General features: G+C 35.9%; 1 protein-coding gene across 1 annotated transcript in view; it reads right to left on the reverse strand.

The window, feature by feature from the left end:
* LOC127876449 (semaphorin-2A-like) overlaps positions 1–26,173 on the reverse strand; it is a 148,679-nt gene that overhangs the window by 43,180 nt on the left and 79,326 nt on the right. The window contains exons 6-12 of the mRNA XM_052421745.1: positions 15,179–15,293; positions 11,197–11,239; positions 10,392–10,457; positions 9,600–9,707; positions 6,391–6,420; positions 3,287–3,374; positions 176–334 (exon numbers count right to left, since the gene is read on the reverse strand). Of these exons, the coding sequence (XP_052277705.1) occupies positions 176–334; positions 3,287–3,374; positions 6,391–6,420; positions 9,600–9,707; positions 10,392–10,457; positions 11,197–11,239; positions 15,179–15,293 (609 nt within the window). The remainder of the gene's footprint in view (positions 1–175; positions 335–3,286; positions 3,375–6,390; positions 6,421–9,599; positions 9,708–10,391; positions 10,458–11,196; positions 11,240–15,178; positions 15,294–26,173) is intronic.

Below are 26,173 nucleotides of genomic sequence, written 5' to 3' on the forward strand. Positions count from 1 at the left end.
CATTTCCACACAGTGAGGCATTTTTTTTAAAGATAAGATTTCAGTTCAATTTTGAGGATACCGCTTGCACTACCATTAGGCCTAACCAACACTCCAAGCGTTGTATACTTGAGGGGTATCAAATACATGAAATCAAGCCCCAAAAATCAACATGACAACAGCATTATACACTTACCATTGAGCCACTTGGAGTCATCTTGGTCGGTACTCTTGTCGGTGTGCTCAATGCCGTCTGTCCCGACAAATTTTGGTCGAAAGAACACCGGATTATTCTTCAGGAAGTCGGAGTAGGTGCCGAAGTACATTGCAGACCCATTTCCCAGGTTTCCTGTATCTGTAAACATGATGATAAATATGTTTAAGACGGATGTTTCAATGTATGCCAAATTAGTTTAACAGCTCATGTAATAAAAATCATAGCAATTTAAATAAGAGTTATTTCTCATGAAGGTAAGTGAAATTTATTGAAATTTATTTGTTACTTCATTATTATTGTGTTCAATACTATGTTAAAACAAAAAACCGTCGGAGACGGTTGATGCTCCCCAAAGATAATTTTTGTCACAATATTGCACTATATATTCAGATAAAAGGAAACGTCTTGAGGGCACAGTAGTTGGGGGGACAATAATTTTTTTATATAAAATTTCAAAGGGCCATAACTCTGTAAAAAAACATCCGACCAGAACCTGCTCATGATATGCACATCTCCTCTTGGTTGTGAAGCATCCCATAAAGTTTCATTGAATTCCGGTCATTAGTTGCTGAGAAATAGCCCGAACAAAAATTGTGCACGGACGGACACACGGACGGACAGACAGACGAAGCGGCGACATGTTAAAAAGAAATTGTACCCACTAAACATTATGAACATGTCATAAACATATGTATCATATGAAGTCAGAAGCAAAGGATTTGCATGTTCTACACTAATTGCTCATAAGCATTTTTTTCGAATCTATTCATTTAACAATACCTTCAAATTGTAAACCTATAAATTCCATCTTGTTCATGAAACAAGATATATTTTTATGAACTTTTATTATTTAAAACAATTATAACAAGAGCTGTCAGAGGACAGCGCGCTCAACTATTCCATTGCTTGACAGTATAACGTAAGCCATAATGGGGAAATTGTTCATATTCAATAATTTATTAGACAATCTTTCAAAAATAAACAAGATGTGTTTGTGAAACACTATGTCCCCGTATATGACGTTTGACCTTGAAGGATGACCTTGACCCTTCACCACTCAAAATGTGCAGCTCCATGAGATACACATGCATGTCAAATATAAAATTGCTAGCTTCAATATTGCAGAAGTAACATTACATGAGCAATTTTGACCCATATATTTGACCTTGAAGGATGACCTTGACCTTGACCTTTCACCACTCAAAATGTGCAGCTCCATGAGATACACATGCATGCCAAATATCAAGTTGCTATCTTCAATATTGCAAAAGTACTCTTAAAATGAGCGATTTTGGTCACATATATTTGACCTCTGACCTTGAAGGATGACCTTGACCTTTCACCCCTTAAAATGTGCAGCTCCATGAGATACACATGCATGCCAAATATCAAGTTGCTTTCTTGAATATTGAAATACTGCAAAAGTGTACATTAAATGAGCGATTTTGACCCATATATTTGACCTTTGACCTTGAAGGATGACCTTGACCTTGACTTTTCACCACTCAAAATGTACAGCTCCATGAGATACATATGCATGCCAAATATCGAGTTGCTATCTTCAATATTGCAAAAGTTACTGCAAATGTTAAAGTTGGCGCAAACCAACAGACCAACAGACAGGGCAAAAACAATATAGTAGTGGGGGACATAAAAAAAGAAAAAAAAATATTTGGGGGGGGGGGGGGGGGGGTAGGAGGGGGGGGGGGGGGTTGAGAGGGGGGTATAATGTGGGGTGGGGTCATTTATTAGATGATCTTTATTTTGGGGGGACGGGGCAGGGATTCTGGGTTGGGGCTTGGGGTATTGTTTGGGTGGAATCCATTGTGGTATTCAGGTAAGTGTTGTTTTGTCAGAGTATTAATAAAATCTGATCATAAATAAAGAAGTTATGGCAATTAAAGCAAAATGTTCAATTATCTAAGTATAAAAGGGGCCATAATTCTGTCAAAATGCTTGATACAGTTGTCTGCTCTTGTTTATAGGTTGGGGTCATGTTGGTAAACATGTATGCAAAATATGAAAGCAATATGTCTAGGAAAATAGGAAATATTTGGGGTAGTACGCAAACTTTAACATAGATTTATCAATAATATGCATATTCTAAGTATAAAAGGGGCAATAATTATGTCAAAATGCTTGATACAGTGATTTGCTCTTGTTTATAGGTTGGGGTCATGTTGGTAAACAAGTATGCAAAATATAAAAGCAATATGTCAAAGGACATTGGAAATATTTGGGGTAGTACGCAAACTTTAACATAGATTTATCAATAACATGCATATTCTAAGTATAAAAGGGGCAATAATTCTGTCAAAATGCTTGATACAGTTGTCTGCTCTTGTTTATAGGTTGGGGTCATGATGGTAAACAATAATGCAAAATATGAAAGCAATATGTCAAGGGACATTGAAAATATTTGGGGTAGTACGCAAACTTTAACATTTGCACCGTACGGGAATGGATACGGGAACGGCAACGCTGACGCCAGGGTGAGTAGGATAGCTCCACTATATATATTTCATATATAATAGTCGAGCGAAAAATTTCAGATCTTCACTAATTGAACCCGAAGTACAATGGAAGCCAAACTTCCCTTGCAGACTACACCAGACAATCAGGGACAATACTTTACACAGGTGTTCTAAGCCCCAATTTGTTGAAATATGCGCTTTGTTCTTTGAAAAATGAGCTTAAAGTGTGTAAGGTGTCATCAAATATAAGCCTCTTAAAAGTGTGTAAGGTGTCATCAAATATAAGCCTGTGCAGTGTGTAAGGTGTCATCAAATATAAGCCTGTGCAGTGTGCAAGGTGTCATCAAATATAAGCCTGTGCAGTGTGCAAGGTGTCATCAAATATAAGCCTGTGCAGTGTGTAAGGTGTCATCAAATATAAGCCTGTGCAGTCTGCAGAGGCTAATCAAGGACAACACTTTCTGCAAAAAACTGGATTTTTGTTTAGAAAAGACTTCCTATAAAAGAAAAATTGCATTTAAGCAGAAAGTGTCCTCTCTGATTAGCCTGTAAGGACACTTAACGCACTTGCATTGGGGCGCAGTTTTCTCAGAAAGAGGCTTATATGTTTACATACTTGTGTACAAGGATGTTGCATTATCATTTGGATCAAATGGGCAGATGCCATTTCCTCTACCACTACTTTCCGTCTCTGTAAAATTTGCCTGAAAAACAATACAAACATAACAATTTAAACAGAACATAAATAGAGATTGTAACAATAGTAACCCCTGTCCCTACATGTCTAAAAGTTAAGCAAATTGTAATAATCATGGTATACAATTTAAGAAACATAAAGGAAAAACTTTATCAAGTTGAAAAAAATATCAAATTTTGTCTTAAAACTCTTTTTTATAAAAAAACAACCTCAAGCACAAGTTAAGACAGAAAAATACACACAGATAGAAAGACAGCCAAACAGATAGACAGACAATCCAACAAGACAAGAAACAAGACAGCCTAAAAGTTCCAAATTTGCTCACATGAAGTACACAGGAACTGACCTGTTCTGTGCAGCCCAAGATATCATAAGAACACATGTTCTGACCAAGTTTCATGAAAAGTGAACAAAAAATGTGACTTATTAAAGTATTAACAAGGTTTTACTATAGCCATTAATGCCCTGCCACCCCCGTGGCCATGTTTGTCAACAGACCTGAACCATTTTCAAACTCATCCAAGATGTCATTGGAAAAAATGATCTGACCAAATTTCATGGAAAAGTGAACAATAAATGTGACTTAAAGAGTGTTAACAAGGTTTCACTATAGCCTTTAAGGAAAAAAGCCCCGACCCCTGGTGGCCATGTTTGTCAACAGATAAATGTGGCCTCTTGAGTGTAAACAATTTTTTACTATTTCCATATATAGTCATACAAGGAAAATGCCCCACCCGCTGGTGGCCATGTTTTTCAACCAACAGGAACCATTTACAATCTCGTCCAAGATATCATTGGGATAAATCTTCTGACCAAGTGTTATGATGATCGGACAATGAATATGACCTCTAGAGAGTAAACAAGGTTTTACTATAGTCATATAAGGAAAAATGTCCCGCCCCCTGGCAGTAATGTTTTTCAACCAATCAGAACCATTTTTGAAAACGTCCAAATCATTGGGACAAATCTTCTGACAAAGTTTTATGAAGATTGAAAATAAATGTGGCCTCTAGTTAACAAGGCCACTGTTGACGACAGAAAACGGACAAAAGTTGATCATGTTGTGCTCAGGTGAGCTTAAACAAAGGTTAAAGCATTTTTGTGCTCTTTTTATTTCACACGTTATGCGTCATTGTAACTGGGTGAAAATCTGTAACAATGTATATACATGAACATGCAGTTTGGTCGCATTTCCCTACACTAAGAAGATGATGTTGCTAATTTTCCGATGCATTATGCTCTATTCAGCCAATGGAATGAATGGAGTGTATTCATTCAGGTCTACTGGCATTATGTAAAGGTCATATAAGGTGAAAAGCTGGTTAAATAGCTACAGGCAACCAAGGAATTGTAACATTAATTTTGTGAGCTTGCTTGCATAGCAACTCGGTTAAAAAACATCCGACTATAAGAATGCTTTTCCATCCTGAGGTGCATAATCACTAATAGTTGATGTAATCAGACAAATATAAAACCATATATTCAGACATTCTTCCAAACAGGTCATGAAATGTGATGTAAACTAGAGAGCCTGAAAGGCCTAAAGTTGCTCACCGGAGATACAAATGAACTGAACTGTTCTGTGCAGCCCCTGATATTATTAGAACAAAAGTTCTGACATAGATCATGAAGATTGAACTAGTAAAGACATACACCCATGACATAGAGACTAGAAAAAAAGACCGTACAACCAAACTAGACAGACATGCTAGACATACATCATAAAACCAGTGAACTTTCCTCCACCTTTTATGGATGGTCAACAAATTATGAGTTATATATAATGGTGAATAACTTGTACAGAATTATTTCTTCAAAACCATTATGAGCCCTAATAAAGTTTATGAAAATATTATGTAATTATTTTATTGTTAGAAAAATGGAACAATAGCAGCTTTTTGCTTACAATCCTTGTTATTATCAAAATGGTCCTGAAACATAATCTTCTTCTTCAAGGCATGAAGACTATAATTTACCTTTTTAAATACAAAGTACAACCATACATGATTGACTGCTTTTCAGAGGTATATATCATTACCCATGCTTGTATGCAGGTGTAATTGACATGCTTGCCTAATGTCAAGATTTGATCAAAAAGAAGAAAATCAAAATGCACTAAAGTCTACTCTCGTTATCTCGACATCAGATATATCGATTTTCTCGATATGTCGAAGTAAGCTTAATGTCCCTACTTCTTTTCCTTCTTTATCTTTATTAATACACATCACATATCTCGATTTTCATTATGTCGAATAATTTGATATCTCGATATAAAAATTTGTCCAGAGTCCCGATTTGACATGTATTTACTGTGGTTTATCTCGAAGTGCTAATAACTGTCCCAATGTCAGCAAAGGTGAGAATTTTTTTCTTTGATACTTCACCGTCCCGCTTCGCCCGGCTGCTCCCGATACTGTGCGGTAGATAATTGATCCGTTAATTGCATCAATGACCACATGTGTGTAATGTCGTTAGCAATTAAATGTTGAGTATGGCCTGTCACTTTAGAACGTGTGGGTTTATTTTATCCTGTACTAATAATCGATTGAAATTTGCATTTCAAACTACAAAATGTACATGTACAGTTCAGTATTCTGAAACGTGATTTACGCATGTTCAGATAAAAAACCCTCGTCTTGATTGGACGTCAATTACATCATAACTATAAACAGCAACATTACCGGATGTTTACTCGACAGTGTAGAAAATGATAACTGCATGTGTTCATGCAATTCAGTAACACTTAAAACGTCATTTAAAGCATTTAAATAGCAAATTTAATTGTGCCTCATAAAAAACGTGTATATATCAGGTAATAGATAGGGTAGTAGAAAGTATTATGCCACACTGTGACAGCTTTAGTTAGACCACATTGCAGGTATTTAAATGTTAAAAACAAGGTAAATTTTTGTCTCATTTTTCTTTGAAAACGCCTAATCGGATATCTCGAACTCTCGTTATTTCGATATTTTTTCTTGTTCCCGCCGACTTCAAGATAACGAGAGTGGACTGTATAAATTTACTTGATTTTGCATGAACTGCATGGTGATCCTCTGTTGTAGATGTCACAAAAAATGAACAAAAATAATTGACATTCATTACTGTAAGCAACAGTATAAGGCTTATAATGATGATAAATCAACTGAGAAACTGTTTTCAATTTATTGAAGAATTAACTTACCTTTTTATGCACACTCAAAATTGAAGAATTCTAAAAGTTACAGGCTTTACCTTCTATAATACTTTGGGAACTTAGGGCATGGGGCCCGAGCCCTTCAGATTTGGAAGAATAACGTTGTTTTGACTAAAATTGGAAATTTGGTGTTGTTTTTTTGCTTACAAATCCTTTTAAATGGTGAATAAAAGTGATTTGACTAAGGTTCAACTTATAGAGCTATATAAGGCAATGAACTTAATGATGCAATTTTTTTTAAAATAAAAAAACATTTGGTAATCTTCAATTAGGAAATGTAAGCAGTTGTTTAGGAAAAATATATACTTTTAATGTTGAGAATAAGGCCGAATTTCGGCCCCACATTTTACCAAAAACCACCAGCACTGAATACCTTGCTTAAACAGTGAAAACAGTTTAAAAGGAGTATACAAGGTAATATCAAACACAACACACAACTAGATATCTATAGACAAACACGTACTTTAACACAATACAACACTTGTTTTCTTAAGACAAACAAGGAAATCAAATGTAGGCTATTCTGCAATAAGTATGAGTAAGACTTTTCACTAATGTTTAAAAACTTCTTCAGAAAAATTCTGGGCATCTGTACAGTAAAAATGCATGAGCTTTAAAATGCTTAATTATAACCACTGCAATCTTACTGTTCCTGTATAACATTGAAACTAGAACATTTTATTTTACTTTGTTATAGTTTTACACAAAACTTAAAGCCGATTTAACTATACACTGTAACTCCAATATAACGCGGATGACGGGGTCCAAGCCACGCAACCGCGTTATAAACGGACAGCGTTATAAGTTTTGAGCTAATTTATTGCAGGGGGGTATAAAAACAGGTAAATTATAGCCTATAATATAGGTCCTGTGTATTGCCATGCTCTGTTGTCATCCGAAAATACTTGCATATAAACCGAATCGAACGATAACGTAATACATACCGCTTTTCTAATGTGCACATGAATCCGATAATCCAATATAATTACAACATCAATTACGAAAAAAATAATCTTTAACATTTATGACGAGAAATATGAGATTCATAAGCACATCCATATGCCGACGCCAATTTTCAGAAAAAGAGTACAGTGCATTATGGGACAGAGCTTTAATTGGGCGAGCGACTTTAAATTTAGATTGAATGCAATACGACACATGTACAAAGAAATGTTTTATTGCGTCATACGCGTCATGTAAAAATCGTGCTTTCCGTGGACTTTCTGATAAATGGCAAAAATTTAAGTGAATCTCTGTTAAGTGTACTGCGTTAGCACGTAAATAAATCGTTAGGATTATTTAATTTATTATTCGTACACGTACAGAAACAACAGAAACATTAAACATAAACAAAGATCTTTTTATTTATCAAGCATGTATAGCATATAATAAACGATAACACTGTCAAAGTTTATACAATACACGATACATACAAAACATTAACAGGTAATTCATCTATTCGCTATGAAATGTGAAATATTCCGTCATCTTTCTCTGCTTGCACGAGTCTCTGGCTGCGCAGTATACTAGTTGTGCGCAGTATATTTCACAGCCGCTCCTTTCATATGGACAAACTGCAATCAAATCAAAGTAAAAATGTTTTAATCGTTTTGAATAACTTTAATTTGATAATTATTCCACTTGCACTTACCTTATTGAAAATAGCGCACTGAGCAGCTCTGATAGAGAATACATGTAATAAACACTGACTCGCAAGTTTTCACACCTTTATTGACCTTTATTGACATTACACAAGAGATTAACACCAGTTAGCTTTCTCGTGTCGTTTAACTTCTAATCGATTAAAATCGATTAAAATCGGTTAAACGGACGGATAAAGCAAGCAGGCTGTGATCGCCGCCATCTTTGAATTTTCTGAAAATACATGAAGATGCATAACATTGGTTTGAATCAGAAATGGAAGGTTGGAGAAAAAACGGGATCCAAGGACCCCCCGCGTTATATTGGACACAGCGTTATAACGGACCGCACTATATTGGAGTTACAGTGTATATTATAAATAAGTGTGTAGGCATTCACAGTAGTATCTATTAAAGGCATAGCATATCTTTTTCTTTAAATGTTTATCCATGAATCTGAATTCGCTCAATGTTTATCTATGAAATTGTGTCAACTTGTTAAGATGTTGTTTGATGATGTCAGTACAACTCACTGATGAACTTATAGGAACAATAATTTAAATATAGCCCTCATTCTTAACTTTCACAACATTCATAATTGTGTTTGAATCAAAATAATATTTTTACCATAATTAGTTGTAAAATAAGCTCGGTCAGGAGTATAGATGCACCATATCAAATTACATCGGTTCTGCTTCCTGTGATTTAATTGTTAGGCATCTATACTTTTGACTGAGAATTATACAACAACAAACTAGGATATAAACAGGGGACAAAATTGTCACAAAACCAGGTTTTCAATTTAAAAAAAAGTCTGATAAAGGGAGAAAATTCAAAATGTGCATTGTTACCCCCCCTTGTTTCAAATTCAATCTATTTTTACTTGTGGCAACCGTGATTTCAATTTAGAAAAAGTGTGATAAAGGGAAACAACTCAAGACGTACATTGTTACATGTTCATAGTTACCCCCTTGTTTCAAAATCAATCTATTTTCAGTCATGGCGACCTTGACCTTAGAGATAACGACTTAATTCTTTGGCGGGACACACCGTCCAATTATGGTGAACTAATGTGCCAAATGATTTTAAAATCTCACAATGAATGACATATAATGGCCTGGAAAAGCTCATTTAAGGCCATTTTTGACCTTTGAACTCAAAGTGTGACCTTGACCTTGGAGATATTGACGTAATTCTTTCGCGCAACACACCGTTCAATGATGGTGAGCAAATGTGCCAAATGATTTTAAAATCTCACAATGAACGACAAAGGTATGGCCCGGACAAGCTTGTTCCGCTCGCCCCCGACATTTGCCAATCTAATAACCAGTTTTTTTCCTTCGGAAAACCTGGTTAAAAATAACTTCTAACATACATTTCAGGGACTTAAAAAGCTTACATTGAGGGAATATTTGGTGGGAAAGTAGGCCCCGGTCCCACACACAAATAGCTGGCTACGATTATTATTCTCCATGATGACTCGAATGTGGTTCTGGCAGTCAGGCACCTACAAAACAAGAAACAATTCTATGAACACTTTCAAAACATTATAAATGTGTATTATAAACATTAATATGATTTACATGTGTGACAAATCAATTGGCTAGCCTGCACAGGCTATTCTGGGACAACACTTTTGGCTTTAATAAATTTTTCATTAAAAGGAAATTTCTCCTAAATGAGAATCCAGTTTAGGCATAAGGTGTTGTCCCTAGTTAGTCTGTGCTGAATGGACATGCATTTAGCCCAGTTTTCCTTGAACAAGGCTATTATGTGTTCTGCCATTTGTAGAGGTATCATTGACATTTACCAGACATTTACTAGCACACACTACATACCAAACAGCAATGTAAATGTCTCATAATGCTTTAGCGTTTGTCATGGTAACCATGGAAATTGTTGGTTTGTTTTTTCCAATAATGAAGTATTACTTAATGCATGTACAACTTCCTTAGTGCATTGGCAATCAGTAAACAGAATAAATGCCTATTGGTGCACAGAGAAGAAGTATTTTAATACGATTGTTGTAAATATTCAGTTCAGATTTTCATAAAATAAGTTTTATGTAATGCCAAAAAGTCTTTGAATAGAATGATAAACTTCCAAGAAATGTTAAAATTAGGGGATAAAAATCCAATACAATTGTTAACATGGCCCTTAACCGGTTTTATTTAATCACAACAAATCTAACATCTGTTTTTCCTTGCAGTCTGCACCGTCTTTTAGTTTCTTCGTCTGCTGGTAATGACCGATTTTTCTAGAAAAACAAAAACAAAACAGAAACTAAAATCTGTAACAAGAATACACACTGACACTCAATTTATAGTGACCTTAAAAGGACAAACAATTATATAATCCATGATAAAGTTCCCTATTTCTTAATCGGTAACTTTCACTTAAAGGAACTGTACTTAAGAAGAAAAATTAAAAGCCCACAAACACTAAAATTCAACGAATATTTTGTGCGATATTTTGGAAAATAAAGTTAACAAAAAAAAATCTATGTTCTCATAGCAATAGCCAAAATATCAATGCTAGATGTGGTCCGGTAACATATAGATTTAATAAGATACAAAATGCTTTTTTTTTCTCTTATTTTGGGACAATATATTCAACACATGTTTATGTACCATGTAAGTGATAGTGTGTCTTTTGAATATATATTCTTGCAGGAAGTTAAAATGCACTATATTGTGACAAAAAAAAACTAGCATTTTGTATCTTGTTTACTCTATGTTATTGTACATTATCTAGTGTTGAAATGTTGGCTATTGCTACAAAAACCCTTTTTTACGAAATATTCGTTGATTTTGAGTATTTATGTTACTTTAAATTTCATATTAATTTCATTAGATTCTTTCTATAAAAATGTCTCATTATATTTACAAAAAGTTAACACACAATAGTTTAATGCTGTATAAAGCCTTCTTAGAAGAATTTTGACAATCATTTTGTAATTAAAGGTGAAAAAAAATAAAGGGATAATCACTACTTACTGTACAGGTCAAATCATTTTTATTCAACTGATACAAGTAGTTCCTGAAAAAAAATAATAAAAAATACCAAACTGGCAGCAGGCAGTTATAAACTCACTGATTTTTATACAATCACAAAGGTGAGACTAACTATTCCGAAGTGCATCATTATACAATGTATCAGTAGAATCAAAATATGAGCTGTGTCATGCAAAAATGGGTCTTAGGACATAACCAGCCAGCATAACTCAAGACCAGCCTGCAAATTGGGCATCCACACAGTCTGGTCAGGAGCTAACTCTCTGCGAACCAGACCATGAAGGCTTGGGTTACTCTATACTGGAAATCCAGTCTTGTCAGGAGTTATATGGGTGTGCAAATGGTGTAAGATTCACAGTCTCGTCAGGAGTTATAATAAATATGGGTGTGCAAATGGTGTAAGATCCACAGTCTTGTCAGGAGTTATATGGGTCTGCAAATGGTGTAAGATCCACAGTCTCGTCAGGAGTTATATGGGTGTGCAAATGGTGTAAGATCCACAGTCTCGTCAAGAGTTATATGGGTGTGCAAATGGTGTAAGATCCACAGTCTTGTCAGGAGTTATATGGGTGTGCAAATGGTGTAAGATCCACAGTCTCGTCAGGAGTTATATGGGTGTGCAAATGGTGTAAGATCCACAGTCTCGTCAGGAGTTATATGGGTGTGCAAATGGTGTAAGATCCACAGTCTCGTCAGGAGTTATATGGGTGTGCAAATGGTGTAAGATCCACAGTCTCGTCAGGAGTTATATGGGTGTGCAAATGGCGTAAGATCCACAGTCTCGTCAGGAGTTATATGGGTGTGCAAATGGTGTAAGATCCACAGTCTCATCAGGAGTTATATGGGTGTGCAAATGGTGTAAGATCCACAGTCTCGTCAGGGGTTATATGGGTGTGCAAATGGCGTAAGATCCATTTTTGCATGATGTGGCTCATAAATATGACAGAGGAATGTTCCCAACCCACTCCACTCAGATTTGAAGAACCGTTTGTGTTTCAGTAAATAATGCTCACTTAACTCAGTTTGCAGCCTTGAAAATAACGATTTTTTTAAATAGTGGATGTTACAAATGGTCTTAAGCAGACATACACAGCTATTATGGACTGGTCTATTTAACATTATTTGAATGTTATAATTCCATTTGAAGGGTGACTTGTCATGCATCTATTACCGTAAAAATTTGCAAAAAAAAATGTCTCTCATAAGATGATAATTGTTAAGATTTAGAACTCACAAAACCTCAACTGCTTACAGGACAGCCACCACTTCTACCTCTACCACCACAGTACTAGCTGCTACCCCACTACAAGTAATATACTACCCGTACTACCACCACCATCATCACTTCTGCTAACTAGAGCTTTGTCACAGGCGTGACTTATACACACACATGCTGCATTGACACATAATATTTTGCATGTCGTCTTCACACAAAACAGCGAACACCATGCTCAATTTTTAAAACCCACTTAGTGACCCCATGACCTAGTTTTTGACCCAGAAAGGCCCATGTTCTAACTTAGCCTTAAGATCATCTCCATAAAACTTCCGACCAAGTTTGGTGAAGATCGGATGTAAACTACTTGAATTAGAGAGGGGACACCATGCTGAATGTTAAGAAAACGCACTAAGTGACCCGTGACCTAGTTTTAGGCCCGGAATGGCCCATGTTCAAACTTATCCTAGAAATCATTAAGATAAAACTTGTGACCAAGTTTGGTGAGGATTGGATGAAACAGAGCTCCAGATAAGGGCCATACAGCCGTAAATACGCCCTTTTCATGAAGATTTACGCATTTATTTTTATAAACTTGACGTACAATTACGACTTTAATATCCATTTTACGCATTTACGAAAAAAAATCTGGCCATACCGATACGTCTGCGTCAGCGTGGCGTGATTTGTTGGTCTCTAACCTAACGGCGCTTTTTGTTAATTTAAATTACCGAAAAGTTGTAGACTGGGTTTATATAGTATTGTCTATTCTGTCGCGTGATTTCCTGTAACTTGTAAATCCGTCAAAACAATATGTCTGCGCGCAATGGAATACTGGCTTAACCGAAACGGTTCAAAACAACACTTTGTTGTCATATAATGACTACATACGGTGTCGTCTAGCCATCCTGACATTAAATCAGTAAACCCAAAAAAGGACATTGTTGCCCCGATATTCAACGATTTGATTGCATCGGTGGCTTAAAACGTTAGATAACACGATGGAAAACGAACGAGACAGTGAAATAAGTGTTTATTTACTTAGCGTACTAGTTGGCTTGTGTTTTCTTGTCAAGAAAAATGAAGAAATAGTATTAGTCATGAGTTTTAATGTGTAGTTGTATTTGCATCATAATTCAGAATGGAAAACCTTATACAATAACTGTTTAAGAAGCTTTATATATTTATTATAATTGCTGCAAATGTTTCTGTAAAGTCAGTTATACACACTACAATATCCAAGAACACGGGTAGTACAGTACTACCTGTATTTTTGGATATGGTAGTACAGGTACTAATTGATTTTTAGCGTTACTCCTTTTCTTTCTGTCAGTGGCAGTACCGTTACTAATTTCACAAATCCTTATCTGGAGCTCTGATGAAAACTACATGAATTAGAGTGCGGACAACATGGTGAGGTTAAAACCGCACTAAAATACCCTGTGACCTAGTTTTTGACCGGGCATGACCCATATTCAAACTGGACCTAGACATCATCTAGATACAACTTCTGACCAAGTTTGGTGAAGATTGAATGAAAACTACTTGAATTAGTAAGCCGACAACATTGTGATGTTTAAAACGCACTAAGTGACCTCGTGACCTTGTTTTTGACACGGCATGATCCATATTCAAACATGCCCTAGACATTATCAAGATACAACTTCTGACCAATTTTGCTGAAGATTGGATAAAAGCTTCTTGAATAAGAGAGCAGACAACATGGTGAGGTTTAAAACACACTAAGTGACCCCGTGACCTAGTTTTTGACCCAGCATGGCCCATGTTCGAACTTGAACTACACATCATCTAGTTACAACTTCTGACCAAGTGTGGTGAAGATCGGATTTAACTACTTGAAATAGAGAGAGGACACCATGCTGAATGTTAAAAAACGCATTAAGTGACCCCGTGACCTAGTTTTTGAACCTGCAAGGCCCATGTTCGAACTTGGCCTTAAGATTATCAAGATACAACTTCTGACCAAGTTTGGTGAAGATCGGATGAAAACTACTTGAATTAGAGAGCTGACAACATGCTGAATGTTTAAAACGCACTAAGTGACCCCGTGACCTAGTTTTTGACCCAGCAAGGCCCATGTTCGATCTTGGCCTAGACATCAAGTAGATACAACTTCTGACCAAGTTTGGCGAAAATCGGATGAAAACTACTTGAATTAGAGAGCGAACAACATGCTGAATGTTTCAAACGCACTAAGTGACCCCGTGACCTAGTTTTTGACCCGGCAAGGCCCATGTTCGAACTTGGCCTAGACATCATCTAGATACAACTTCTGACCAAGTTTGGTGAAGATCAGATGATAACTACTTGAATTAAAGAGCGGACAACATGCTGAATGTTTAAAATGCACAAAGTGACCCTGTGACCTAGTTTTTGACCTGGCAAGGCCCCTGTTCGAACTTGGCCTAGACATCATGTAGATACAACTTCTGACCAAGTTTGGTGAAGACTGGATGGAAACTACTTGAATTAGAGAGCTGACACTTAAAACAGACCGACAGACAGACCAACCGAACAACAGACAGGTTCACTCCTATATACCCCCCTAAACTTCGTTTGTGGGGGTATAATTAGACTATTACATCTACACCTACAACTATAACTACTACTACCCACAACAACGTCCACCAATACCACCATTCACACTTAAACCAAAACTAGTTACTACACTTTCTACACAACCACCACCACAACCACCCACCAACCTACCACTACCAACATACTTACATTGCTCCAACATAGAGGACATCTGGCGCCAATACAAGGTATCGGTTGTAATTCACAAAATTTGTTTTGTCGTGGCAATGACCATCACAGCATGTGAAATTGCTACTGCTCAGATCTGAAATACGAGAGGTATTATTACATATGAGCCATTCTCTGGGACAACATTGCAAAATGCTTGTGTCATAAGTGTTGTCCCAGATTAGCCTGTGCTTGTCCCCACAAGCTAATCCAAGATGACACTTTCCGCTTTTCTTGTATCTAAAAATGAAGTTTCTTCTCAGCATAAACCTATAGTAAAGGCCGAAAGTATTGTCCCAAAAAAGCCTGAACTCACTGCACAGGCTAATCTGGGATGACACTTAACGCACAAGCATTCAATCCCGTTTTCTCAAGAGCATGACTCATACCTCAAAATCATAAATCAAATAATTTTCAAGACCGTTTTGCTAAAACATTTTCAAATATTGCAGCTTCAATTACTGTCAATAATGGTTCAATATCATGTATGTTGTACATTTACATTAAAAATCAGCACAAGATATCTGCAAACTCATATTTGAATGGAATTGTGTGGCGTGTACACTTATTATTGTTTTTGTTTCAAATTGTTCTGTTAGATCCCAGCAGTGGATTTTATATTTTACACTGTCTTATACTTAGATTCCATAAAAAAAATCAAATATTTTTTTAGTAATTTGTTTTCTATAATTTGTCAACAAATGAATTTTTTCAATGCACCTAATTATTTTCACAAACAGAAAAACACTTCAACAGGCTCTAAACAGTTTAAAGGGAGACAAATGTTGTTTCAAATAAGCTCATATCTGAAGAGAGTTATTCTTAAATGCTTTTACATTGTTGTAACATTAGTTAAAAATTATCAGTTATAAACTATCAGTTTAACAGTTAACTAACAGTTCAGACGACCATGAACTATTAAAACAAGCATTAGCATAAAAAATTAAGTACCTCTCATAATTTAACAATATCCTTCAGAAACATTTTGAATGTCCATCAATATTTACACAAACAAAAAGGTCAAAGGCCCTAGGTCATGCATGTGATATTTCTGGGAACTGAACTATTAATAGCAACTTAAGTGATATTTTGAAAACCATTGTCAAAATTCGCCGAGGTATCTTTAGAACAAATAGTCTGAGCATATTTCATGAAATCGAGATAAAAATGAGATTTCAAAAGGATTCAGACAGAATGGTGCCATATAAGAAAACTTGCACCCCGTGGTGTCTTGGTTCTTCACGCAAATGACCTTCAAATTTAATGGACCGGAACGTTTGGAACAACAATGAGAGAGGGTCACCCAAGGTTCATTCCTGTGAAGATTCTCTTAAAAACATTGCAGGTGGAGAAGTGAACAGAAGAAAGCACTAACATACATGTATGAACTGACAAACACAAGCTAAATAGGGACCACACTTTCTGCCTAATCTGAATTTTTTGCTATGAAGAGACTTCATTTAAACGAAAAATTCCATAAAAGGCGAAAGTGTCATCCATTATCTGGGACGACGCGTACAGCAGATATATCAAACCCTGCTATCCCAGAATGCAGCTCAAATCAGATTAAATATAATGATTTCATTTCCTTGTTTCAAAACCAATAATTCACAAATTCCGGTTGTGAGCCATATTTGGCATCAGGATATCTATATATGCATTTATTATAAACTTCAATCATATATCTATACAAACATGCACAACTTCATCCTGGATGACTATATAAGTAACAAATTCAACTCCTATCCCATATGCCATACTTAACAACTTTTTTTTCATCCTTAACAACTGCATTACATTTTTTTTGTAAGTACCCATATTCCCCAAAATTTAACAATAGCCACTTCTTATACCACTTGTGGATCAAACAATTACAATAGGTCTCCTTAAAACAAATTAACTAATTAGTGGTGCTGTTCCATTGTTTAATGTTTGCACTAAATTGGGTTACTCTTATACACACAGTACTCCATGACTTAATAAGGTAGTAAAAAGAAAGAAAAGCTATATGCTTAAGTTAAAAAAAGTCCACTGAGCCAAAGCAGTCACATTTGTGGCTTCAACTAGGAGCGTGTCAGCACTCTCTTCATGTGTTATAGTGTTAGACTAACAGCAAAATTAAGATACAAGCCCTGCGTTTGGAAAACGGGGTTTAATGTGCGTAAAGTGTTGTCCCAGATTAGCCTGTGCAGTCTGCACAGGCTAATCAGGAACTACACTTTTCGCAAACAACTTGATTTTCCCTAAGAGACTGTCTTCAAACTAAAGATACAATACAAGCGGAAAGTGTTGTCCCTGATTAGCCTTTGCAACTGCACAGGCTAGTTTGGGATGACACTTAACGCACTTGCGTTAAACCAAGTTTTCCCAGAGCGAGGCTCAAACATAGACAATTTGACTTACTCAAGATCCAAACAAGGTCAAGGTGAAAGTGCATTAGACAGTGTGATATGGGTGGATAGGGAATAGTCATAACTAACAACTGTTGTATGAATGACGACGAGCTGGCTATGACAATACCTTGGGGTTTCTCCGAAATCAGCTGAGCTAAAAATTATGTAACTTTTTCATTAACATACTTCATTCATGTTTACTGAGCTTTTCTGGATACTTCAGCAATTTTCTTTTGCATGTTTTTAACATAAGGAGGCTATTACTTTTGAAAAACGATTGTGGGAATGGATAAGCCTGGTAAGTGTCAAATACAGATAAGTTTAATAGCTTGGGTCAAAAACTTGAACCACTTACCAAGGTTCCATGGCTGGTGTATCTAATTTTCTAAGCCTTAGCTAAACAAACTCATCTGTATTCACCAGTGTATGTAACACAGTACTATATGTAAGTATAAACTTTTTTACCTAAGAACTGAGGAGGGATTAACATTCAACTACAAGAATATACCAATAAGTTTTAGCATGTAATTTGTAAAAAAAGTAAACAAATAGCTCTACAATATTAAGGATAAAGATTTGTGTGTCATTCAAGTTATTTATAACACAAGAGATTATACTGCAATTTGTTTACAAACCTGATCAGTTTTATGTGATATTTGAATTGTTAGTAATTTTATAATAGCTAATTATTATCAATAAAAGTTGGAATTTAGTGATATTTGAATAGTGAATTTAAAAGCTAATTATTATAAATAACAGTTGGTATTTGGTAACATTCTAATATTTACTATTTAGTATTACAATACTCAATTATTATAAATAATAGTTGGTAATCGGATCTCCAGTGAGGTACAAACGAAAATTACCTAAATCCAAGAGGTTAATATTGTAATTCAAATAAGTGACCTGTAATCTTTTGTTGAGTTTTTCTTGTATTCATGAGACACAAGCGCATGTAAAATGGTAACAACAGCTTGTCACAGTAGTGCCAAACCCCGCCAAAATGTGTTTGCTTGTATGACATTTGTTTTAGAGAGTAGAATAATATTTGTAAAAACAAATAAAGGGAGATAATTCAATATGCTCTGGACAAAAATTTACTTTGAAATTAAATAAAGGGATATAATTCAAACACTAAGGTAGATAGAGTTATGGTTCTTAGTCACTGCACATCTCCTACTTGCCATCTGTTTAAGTTTCAAGTTTCAAGTAAATCCCTTCAGTTGATTTAGAGTTATTCTCCAGACAAAAATTTACCTTAAAGTTATATAAAAGGGGAAATAATTCAAAAACTAAGGTAGATAGAGTTAAGGCTCTTGGTCACTGCACTTCTCCTAGTTGCCATCTGTTTATATTCTAAGTTTAAAGTAAATCCATTCAATAGATTTGGAGTTATGCTCCGGACAAAATTTACTTTAAAGTTATATAAAAGGGGAGATAATTAAAAAACTAAGGTAGATAGAGTTATGGTTCTTAGTCACTGCACTTTTCCTACTTGCCATCAGTTTATATTTCAAGTTTCAAGTAAATCCCTTCAGTAGATTTAGAGTTATGCTCCAGACAAAAATTTACTTAAAAATTATATAAAAGGGGAGATAATTCAAAAACTAAGGTAGATAGAGTTGTGGTTCTTGGTCACTGCACTTCTCCTAGTTGCCATCTGTTTATATTTCAAGTTTCAAGTTAATCCCTTCAGTAGATTTAGAGTTATGCTCCGGACAAAAATTTACCCTAAAAATTATATAAAAGGAGAGATAATTCAAAAACTAAGGTAGATAGAGTAGTGGTTCTTGGTCACTGCACATCTCCTAGTTGCCATCTGTTTATATTTCAAGTTTTCAAGTAAATCCCTTCAGTTTATTTAGAGTTATGCTCTGGACAAAAATTTACTTTAAAGTTATATAAAAGGGGAGATAATTCAAAACCTAAGGTAGATAGATTTATGTTTCTTGGTCACTGCACTTCTCCTAGTTGCCATCTGTTTTTATTCTAAGTTTAAAGTAAATTCATTGACTAGATTTGAAGTTATGCTCCGGACAAAGTTTCAGCTGGACGGACCGGACAGGACCAATTACTATATCCCCTCCGTCTTTTTTTTTTGGCGGGGATAAAAAGTAGTTTGCACCTTAGATAGTGCAGTGACTGGGGGGAGGGGGATTGAAAATTCAACTAAATGAATATCTTATCATTCAATCAACTGTAACTTACAAGAATGCAAATGGTCAATTAAGTTTCAACATGTAATTGCAATAAAAACCTTACAACTTAATTGCTCTACTTATTTCATTTAAAAAGATTTTATCTCGGGTGAAACCATCAGCTTCAAGCATACTAGGTTACATGAATTAAATTGAAATATTTAATCAGATTTGATCTTTGTCTGAGATTGTCTTAATACTGCAGCTGGCGATCTGACAATCTTTAAATAACACTGTTTAACATTATAAGATAAAATACATGAAAGCATAATTGTGTTAATGTTTTTTAAATTTTGTTTCCTTGTTGAGATTGATTTATCAGTAAAGTAATTGGCATATTTCAAATTTAAACAAAACATACAAAATAGGATGATATCAGTGAAAATTCAAAAGGCCATGTGATTAATATAATTATCTCCGAAAAACGTGGGGATATTGTATGGATGTGCGTCTGTCCGTCCGTCCTGGCCACCTGCTCCTCCTACACTATTAGCACTAGAACCTTGAAACTTACATACATGGTAGCTATGAGCATATGTGCGACGGTGACAGTGACGGAATTTTGATCTGACCCCTGGGTCAAAAGTTATGGGGGTTGGGGCGGGGCCGGGTCAGAGATTTTCACTCATATTTTATGTTAATTTACATTAACTTCTTCATTTCTGCACCGATTTACTTCAAATCGATACTGAGCCTCTCTTATGACATTAAGGTCAATCTCAACTATGCATGACCCCATCACCAACCCTGGGGTGCCCCGGACACATAGGCCACGCCCACCCAAAATTGCCTTTTACTATAATTTCTTCATTTCTACACCGATTCACTTCAAATTGATACTGAACCTCTCTTATGACAATACGGTCAATCTCAGCTATGCATGGCCCCATTACCAACCCTAGGGCACCCCGTCCACATAGGCCACGCCCTCCCAAAATTGCCTTTTACTATAATTTCTTCATTTCTACACCGATTCACTTCAAATTGATACTGAACCTCTCTTATGACAATACGGTCAATCTCAGCTATGCATGGCCCCATGACCAACCCTGGGGCACCCCGCCAACATAGGCCACGCCCACCCAAAATTGCCTTTTCCTATTATTTCTTCATTTCTACATCGATTCACTTCAAATTGATACTGAACCTCTCTTATGACAATACGGTCAATCTCAGCTATGCATGGCACCATTACCAACCCAAGGGCTCCCCGTCCACATAGGCCACGCCCACCCAAAATTGCCTTTTACTATAATTTCTTCATTTCTACACCGATTCACTTCAAATTGATACTGAACCTCTCTTATGACAATACGGTCAATCTCAACTATGTATGGCCCCATTACCAACCCTGGGGCGCCCCACCCATAATAGGCCACACCCACATAGGCCACGCCCACCCAAAATTGCCTTTTACTATAATTTCTTCATTTCTACACCGATTCACTTCAAATTGATACTGAACCTCTCTTATGACAATACGGTCAATCTCAGCTATGCATGGCCCCATTACCAACCCTAGGGCACCCCGTCCACATAGGCCACACCCACCCAAAATTGTCTTTTACTATAATTTCTTCATTTCTACACTGATTCACTTCTAATTGATACTGAACTTCTCTTATGACAATATGGTCAATCTCAACTATGCATGGACCCATTACCAGCCATGGGGCGCCCCTGGGTCTAACCTGCGGCGTGGGGATACGCGTCGGCCTCTGCCGCGCCATTTCTAGTTGTCACTATGATTCAACCTTAAAAGTGCATCACTATATTGAGTAACACCATGTTGATAAACCACCAAACAAACATGTTTGCACAGATAATTTATGCTGAGTCCCAAGAACAAAGGCGGTGTCTGAGCTGCAAATATTGCATTAAACAAGAGGGCCAAGATGGCCCTAGTTCGCTCACCTGAGAGGAGTCTGTTCATTCAATCTTTACAAAACGTCAAACTTGACCTAGATATTTCCAGACAAACAACCTGGTCAAGTTTTATCATAATTGAACCAAAACTCTGGCATATGGAGTGTTTTTGTTTTTATAAGATTTGACCTGGTGACCTATATTTTGAGTTGACCCCCCCTTACCAAACATCAAACTTTGCTTACAAAAATAAATATTATGACCAAGATTCATAAAATCTGAAACAAAATTATTGTGACCTCTAGAGAGTTTACAAGGATTTTGTATAATATTATGAAAATTTGGACAATCTAAGGGCAATAATTATGGCATTAATTATGTGATATATATAAAACCAATCTTTGTACCAGTTGTAGAGTGTTCACAAGCTTTTTTTACTATATTAATATAAGAAAACTGCCCCCCCCCCCGGCAGCCATGTTATTCAACTGACCGGAACCATTTTCGAACTCAACTCTCATATCAAGGAAACAAATGTCCTGAACAAATTTCATGAATATAAAGGGGCCAAAAATGTGACTTCTAGAGTGTTCACATGTTTTCACTATATACACTATGTTAGCGTTTCTGATCGCCAAAATCGCCATAGGCGATTGAATCTTTCAGCTGGCGATTAAAGTTTAAAATGTGAATGAAAATGGCGATTGCAAAAAAACCCTGATATTTCTCTATAAGTATATAATATTCCCTACTTTTAAAGAGAACTCGGTACCGATTTCCACATGTAATCGCCATAAAAGCTCCTGGTGGTAACAGATAGTCCATTGATAAGAGATAACTGGATGCCCGTATCGTATATTCAAGCCACATAACACAGTCATGTATGCTGACAGATGCATCACGGGAAATTTTCGGGTAACTTTCCAGTCGCCAAACTGTGACATTTAACGTCCAATCGGTTACGAGAATGTTTATGGAGGCGGAGTTATATAGCGATTATTATTTTCGATTGACGTCGGTCACAGAGTAAGTGTTTATCGCAGGTTTATTAACAATGAATCACAGTAGTAGCATTAATACGTGATATAAAACCGGTAAATAAAGCAGTACATTAAAGGCGGTTTCGGGCATTATCATCACACCTATTTACCGTACTGTAAACAATCATTAATTATGAGAAAATAATTGCAATTGGTGAGCAGTGTAAAATTACTTACGGCGAGTAAGTTGTGAAAAACAAAACCCGTTAATAATTTGATGCGGTAACAAATTAAATCCAGTGCATGTATATTTTATCATGTCTATTTGTAGAACTGATTTACACCGTTTTTCTATAGCCACGTGATAAGAACTATTCACCATGCATTAATACCGGTATGCCATGTAAAACCCGTGTTATAAGAAAGAGCGCGAAATTATTGCTGCCGTCTGCAATGCCAAGTTCTACGCATGCAAAGCATGCTTTTTAAAAATCAGACGATGTGTAACTAAATATAGCCTAGCCACTCAGTACATGCAGTATTTAAGACTTACAAATTTACCGGTACGTTTCAATAAATTATATATTGCAACTATGGAAAAATATGTCAATTCAAGAATACATTGCAGTAAATGTGTTTTTCAAAAATCAAGAAGCACCAGACTACGGCAAAAATTATTGGGAAAAGAGGGGTGGCGAATAAGAGTTACGCAAGACCCACCCAATCAAAGACCGGTGCATATCTGAAAGTTCTAACATTGTATACTGTTTATGCCAGTGCATGAAAATAAATATAAATGAAAAATAAAAAAAAAACATAAAATTATTTGATTTCAGGTAACAAATAATTTATTTAAATGTGACTTCAATAATAATTTAATACAGTCATTGTTGATACCTATAGATTCATGATAATGATTATTTCGTTCATTGAGCAAATAAGGTTATAATGTGGGTCTTTATCGTAGTGCTGAAATTTGGCTACTTAAATTTTTTTTCCCTAGCGCCAACCTAGTATACATATAGAGAAAAATGCCCCGCCCACTGGCGGCCATGTTTTTTTCACCGATCTGGACCATTTTCGAACTTGTCCGATATATCAATAAAACCAATGTTTTGACCAACTTTCATGGTGATTGGGCAATAATTGTGACTTTTAGAGTGTTTACAAGGTTTCTCTATAGCCAAATAAGGAAAACTGCCCCGCCCACTGGCGGCCATGTTTTTCAACGGACCGGAACCACTTTTGAACTCGATAAACATATCAGTAAGGCAAACATTTTGACAAGGTTACATGAAGATTGGGCATGAAATGTGACTTCTACAGTGTTTACAAGGTTTTTCTTTTTTTTGACCTAGTGACCTAGTTTTTGACCCAGCATGACCCAGTTTCGAATTTGATTGAGATATCATTGGGACAAATCTTCTGACCAAGTTTTATGAGGATCGAACATGAAATGTGGCCTCTAGAGTGTTAACAAACCAAATGTGGACCACGGACGGACGGAAGACGGACAAAGACCAGTCACAAAAGCTCACCTGAGCAATCAGGTGAGCTAAAAAAGCAATGAGCATGGGCTGTCACAACCAGGATCCTGCTGTGTCACTTAACATACGTATTTAAGTCCCATTTTCCCAGATTGAGACTCAAATAAAAGGCTGGATCATGATTCAGAACACTTAACCTACAGCAAAATGGTTCTTCTCTTGCCATCTTCACATCTCAAAAGTAACGAAGGTCTCAATGTTAAGTCACATAATAAAATTAACATTACATAAGAGCACAACTTTCATCTGATCTTTTTGCTATTTAATTTTGGATGACATAAAAATAAAAGGAATTTATGAAGAGGTAAAATTAACACCTCTCCTTTTTAGACTACATCAAACAGGGTTAACCCATAAAATGTGATATAAAATTCTGGACCATTTTTCACACTCATTAACCAGTTGACCTAAAAAGGGTAGGTAGATACCTGTCAGCGACAGTTGTAAATGGTTCTCCATTTCAGCCTTCCATTATACAAGTGAAACAAGCCAAAAAGATTGATATGATTAACAGTGTAATTAAATAAACATTTATCCCCCAATATGACAGGACAAGTTTGTATCCAATGTATATTAGCACCATTTGCATTATTGGTCATATAAACCCTGGCTGGAGAATTGAAAATGTCAATGTTTGATTGCTAATCATATTTTAAATCTGATGAAATACACACAGTAGACAATTGAGGACAAAGGGTTACCAGATAAATTACTAGCTAATATACAGTAACATGCACATGATACATGTCCTTACCATTTCTTGAAAGTCAGATGGGCACATCAGTCTTTGAGAATATGCTGTGAGGGCATTCTAGCTTTCAGTGGTCACTTGTCTGCTAGTTTCTATGATTAACATGACTATGAGAGATGGGTTGCCAAGAGTTCTTTTGACAAACTGTCTGTAGTTATGATAACAAGATGATGAATATTTACACTAAAGGCGAAATCAGTGTGTTAAGGTTATTCCGCAAGTGTTACTATTTTAGTGAAGCATTTAAATAAAAGCTTTTCACATTTGCTCATTAAACCCATTTATTTTTGCTTTATTGCATCAAAAGCCCAGGCAGTCTATTGAAACACTATCAGGGTTCGCCAAAACCGTCGGTCCGCCAGTCCTGACGGGCACATTTTTCTCAGGACCGACAAGTGATTTTAGATAATCGGTCCGACTGACTGACACAATCGGATGAAAAATGGTTTCAAAAAGATCACTCAAAGTGTATAATGTGCTATTGGATTAATAGAAGGTTAATGCGTTTTTTTCAACTTCTGTCAAAATCCTTTTTTTGTTACCTTCATTTTGATGTTTTGATGTTTAAAGTTGGATTAGAATTGACTATCACATGCGAGTTCAAAATCAACGGTCTTTGTTTAAAAAGCAACCGGGTGCGTCCGCCATTTTGTTTGTTGCATTTAATTTCTCCACAACAAAAATTGCATGAAAACTTGTTTCAACATGCATTTGTGAGCATTTCTGTTAAATAGTTTCATTATTATATTGTTCTGGGAAGGATATATTTTAATTGACATACCAGCAATTTCTGAAATCAAACGAAGTTCTTCCACCCAATGTACTATATTTCGTATAATTTAAAATTCGGACATGTGTTGATTTGTTATTGATAGATTGTAGCATTATGTTTTGTGTTATTTCAGACAACAAGAATGGATGGTGGTAATTATCATGGGCCTTTCTATCAAGTAATAGGTGTGAAGGACATTAATTTAATTGAACCTTGAAATCAACCACCTCATTTAAGGGAAAATATTTTAACAATAGGTGTTGTTTTAGAACTTGGGAAATTGGCTAATAAACAGAAATTGAAGTCATCCAAAGTAGTGTGAATGGGTGTGTGCAATTAAGTCAAACTTGATTGGATGTCACCCTAACTTTTCAAGAACACGGATTTGTAGAGCTGTGTGGGCTAAAAACAGTTTGACATGCCTTTGGTTTATATGTGGTTTATTATTAATATAATAATTGTTTCATTAT

Source organism: Dreissena polymorpha, chromosome 4 (genome assembly GCF_020536995.1).
Source record: "Dreissena polymorpha isolate Duluth1 chromosome 4, UMN_Dpol_1.0, whole genome shotgun sequence".
NCBI lineage: Eukaryota > Metazoa > Mollusca > Bivalvia > Myida > Dreissenidae > Dreissena > Dreissena polymorpha.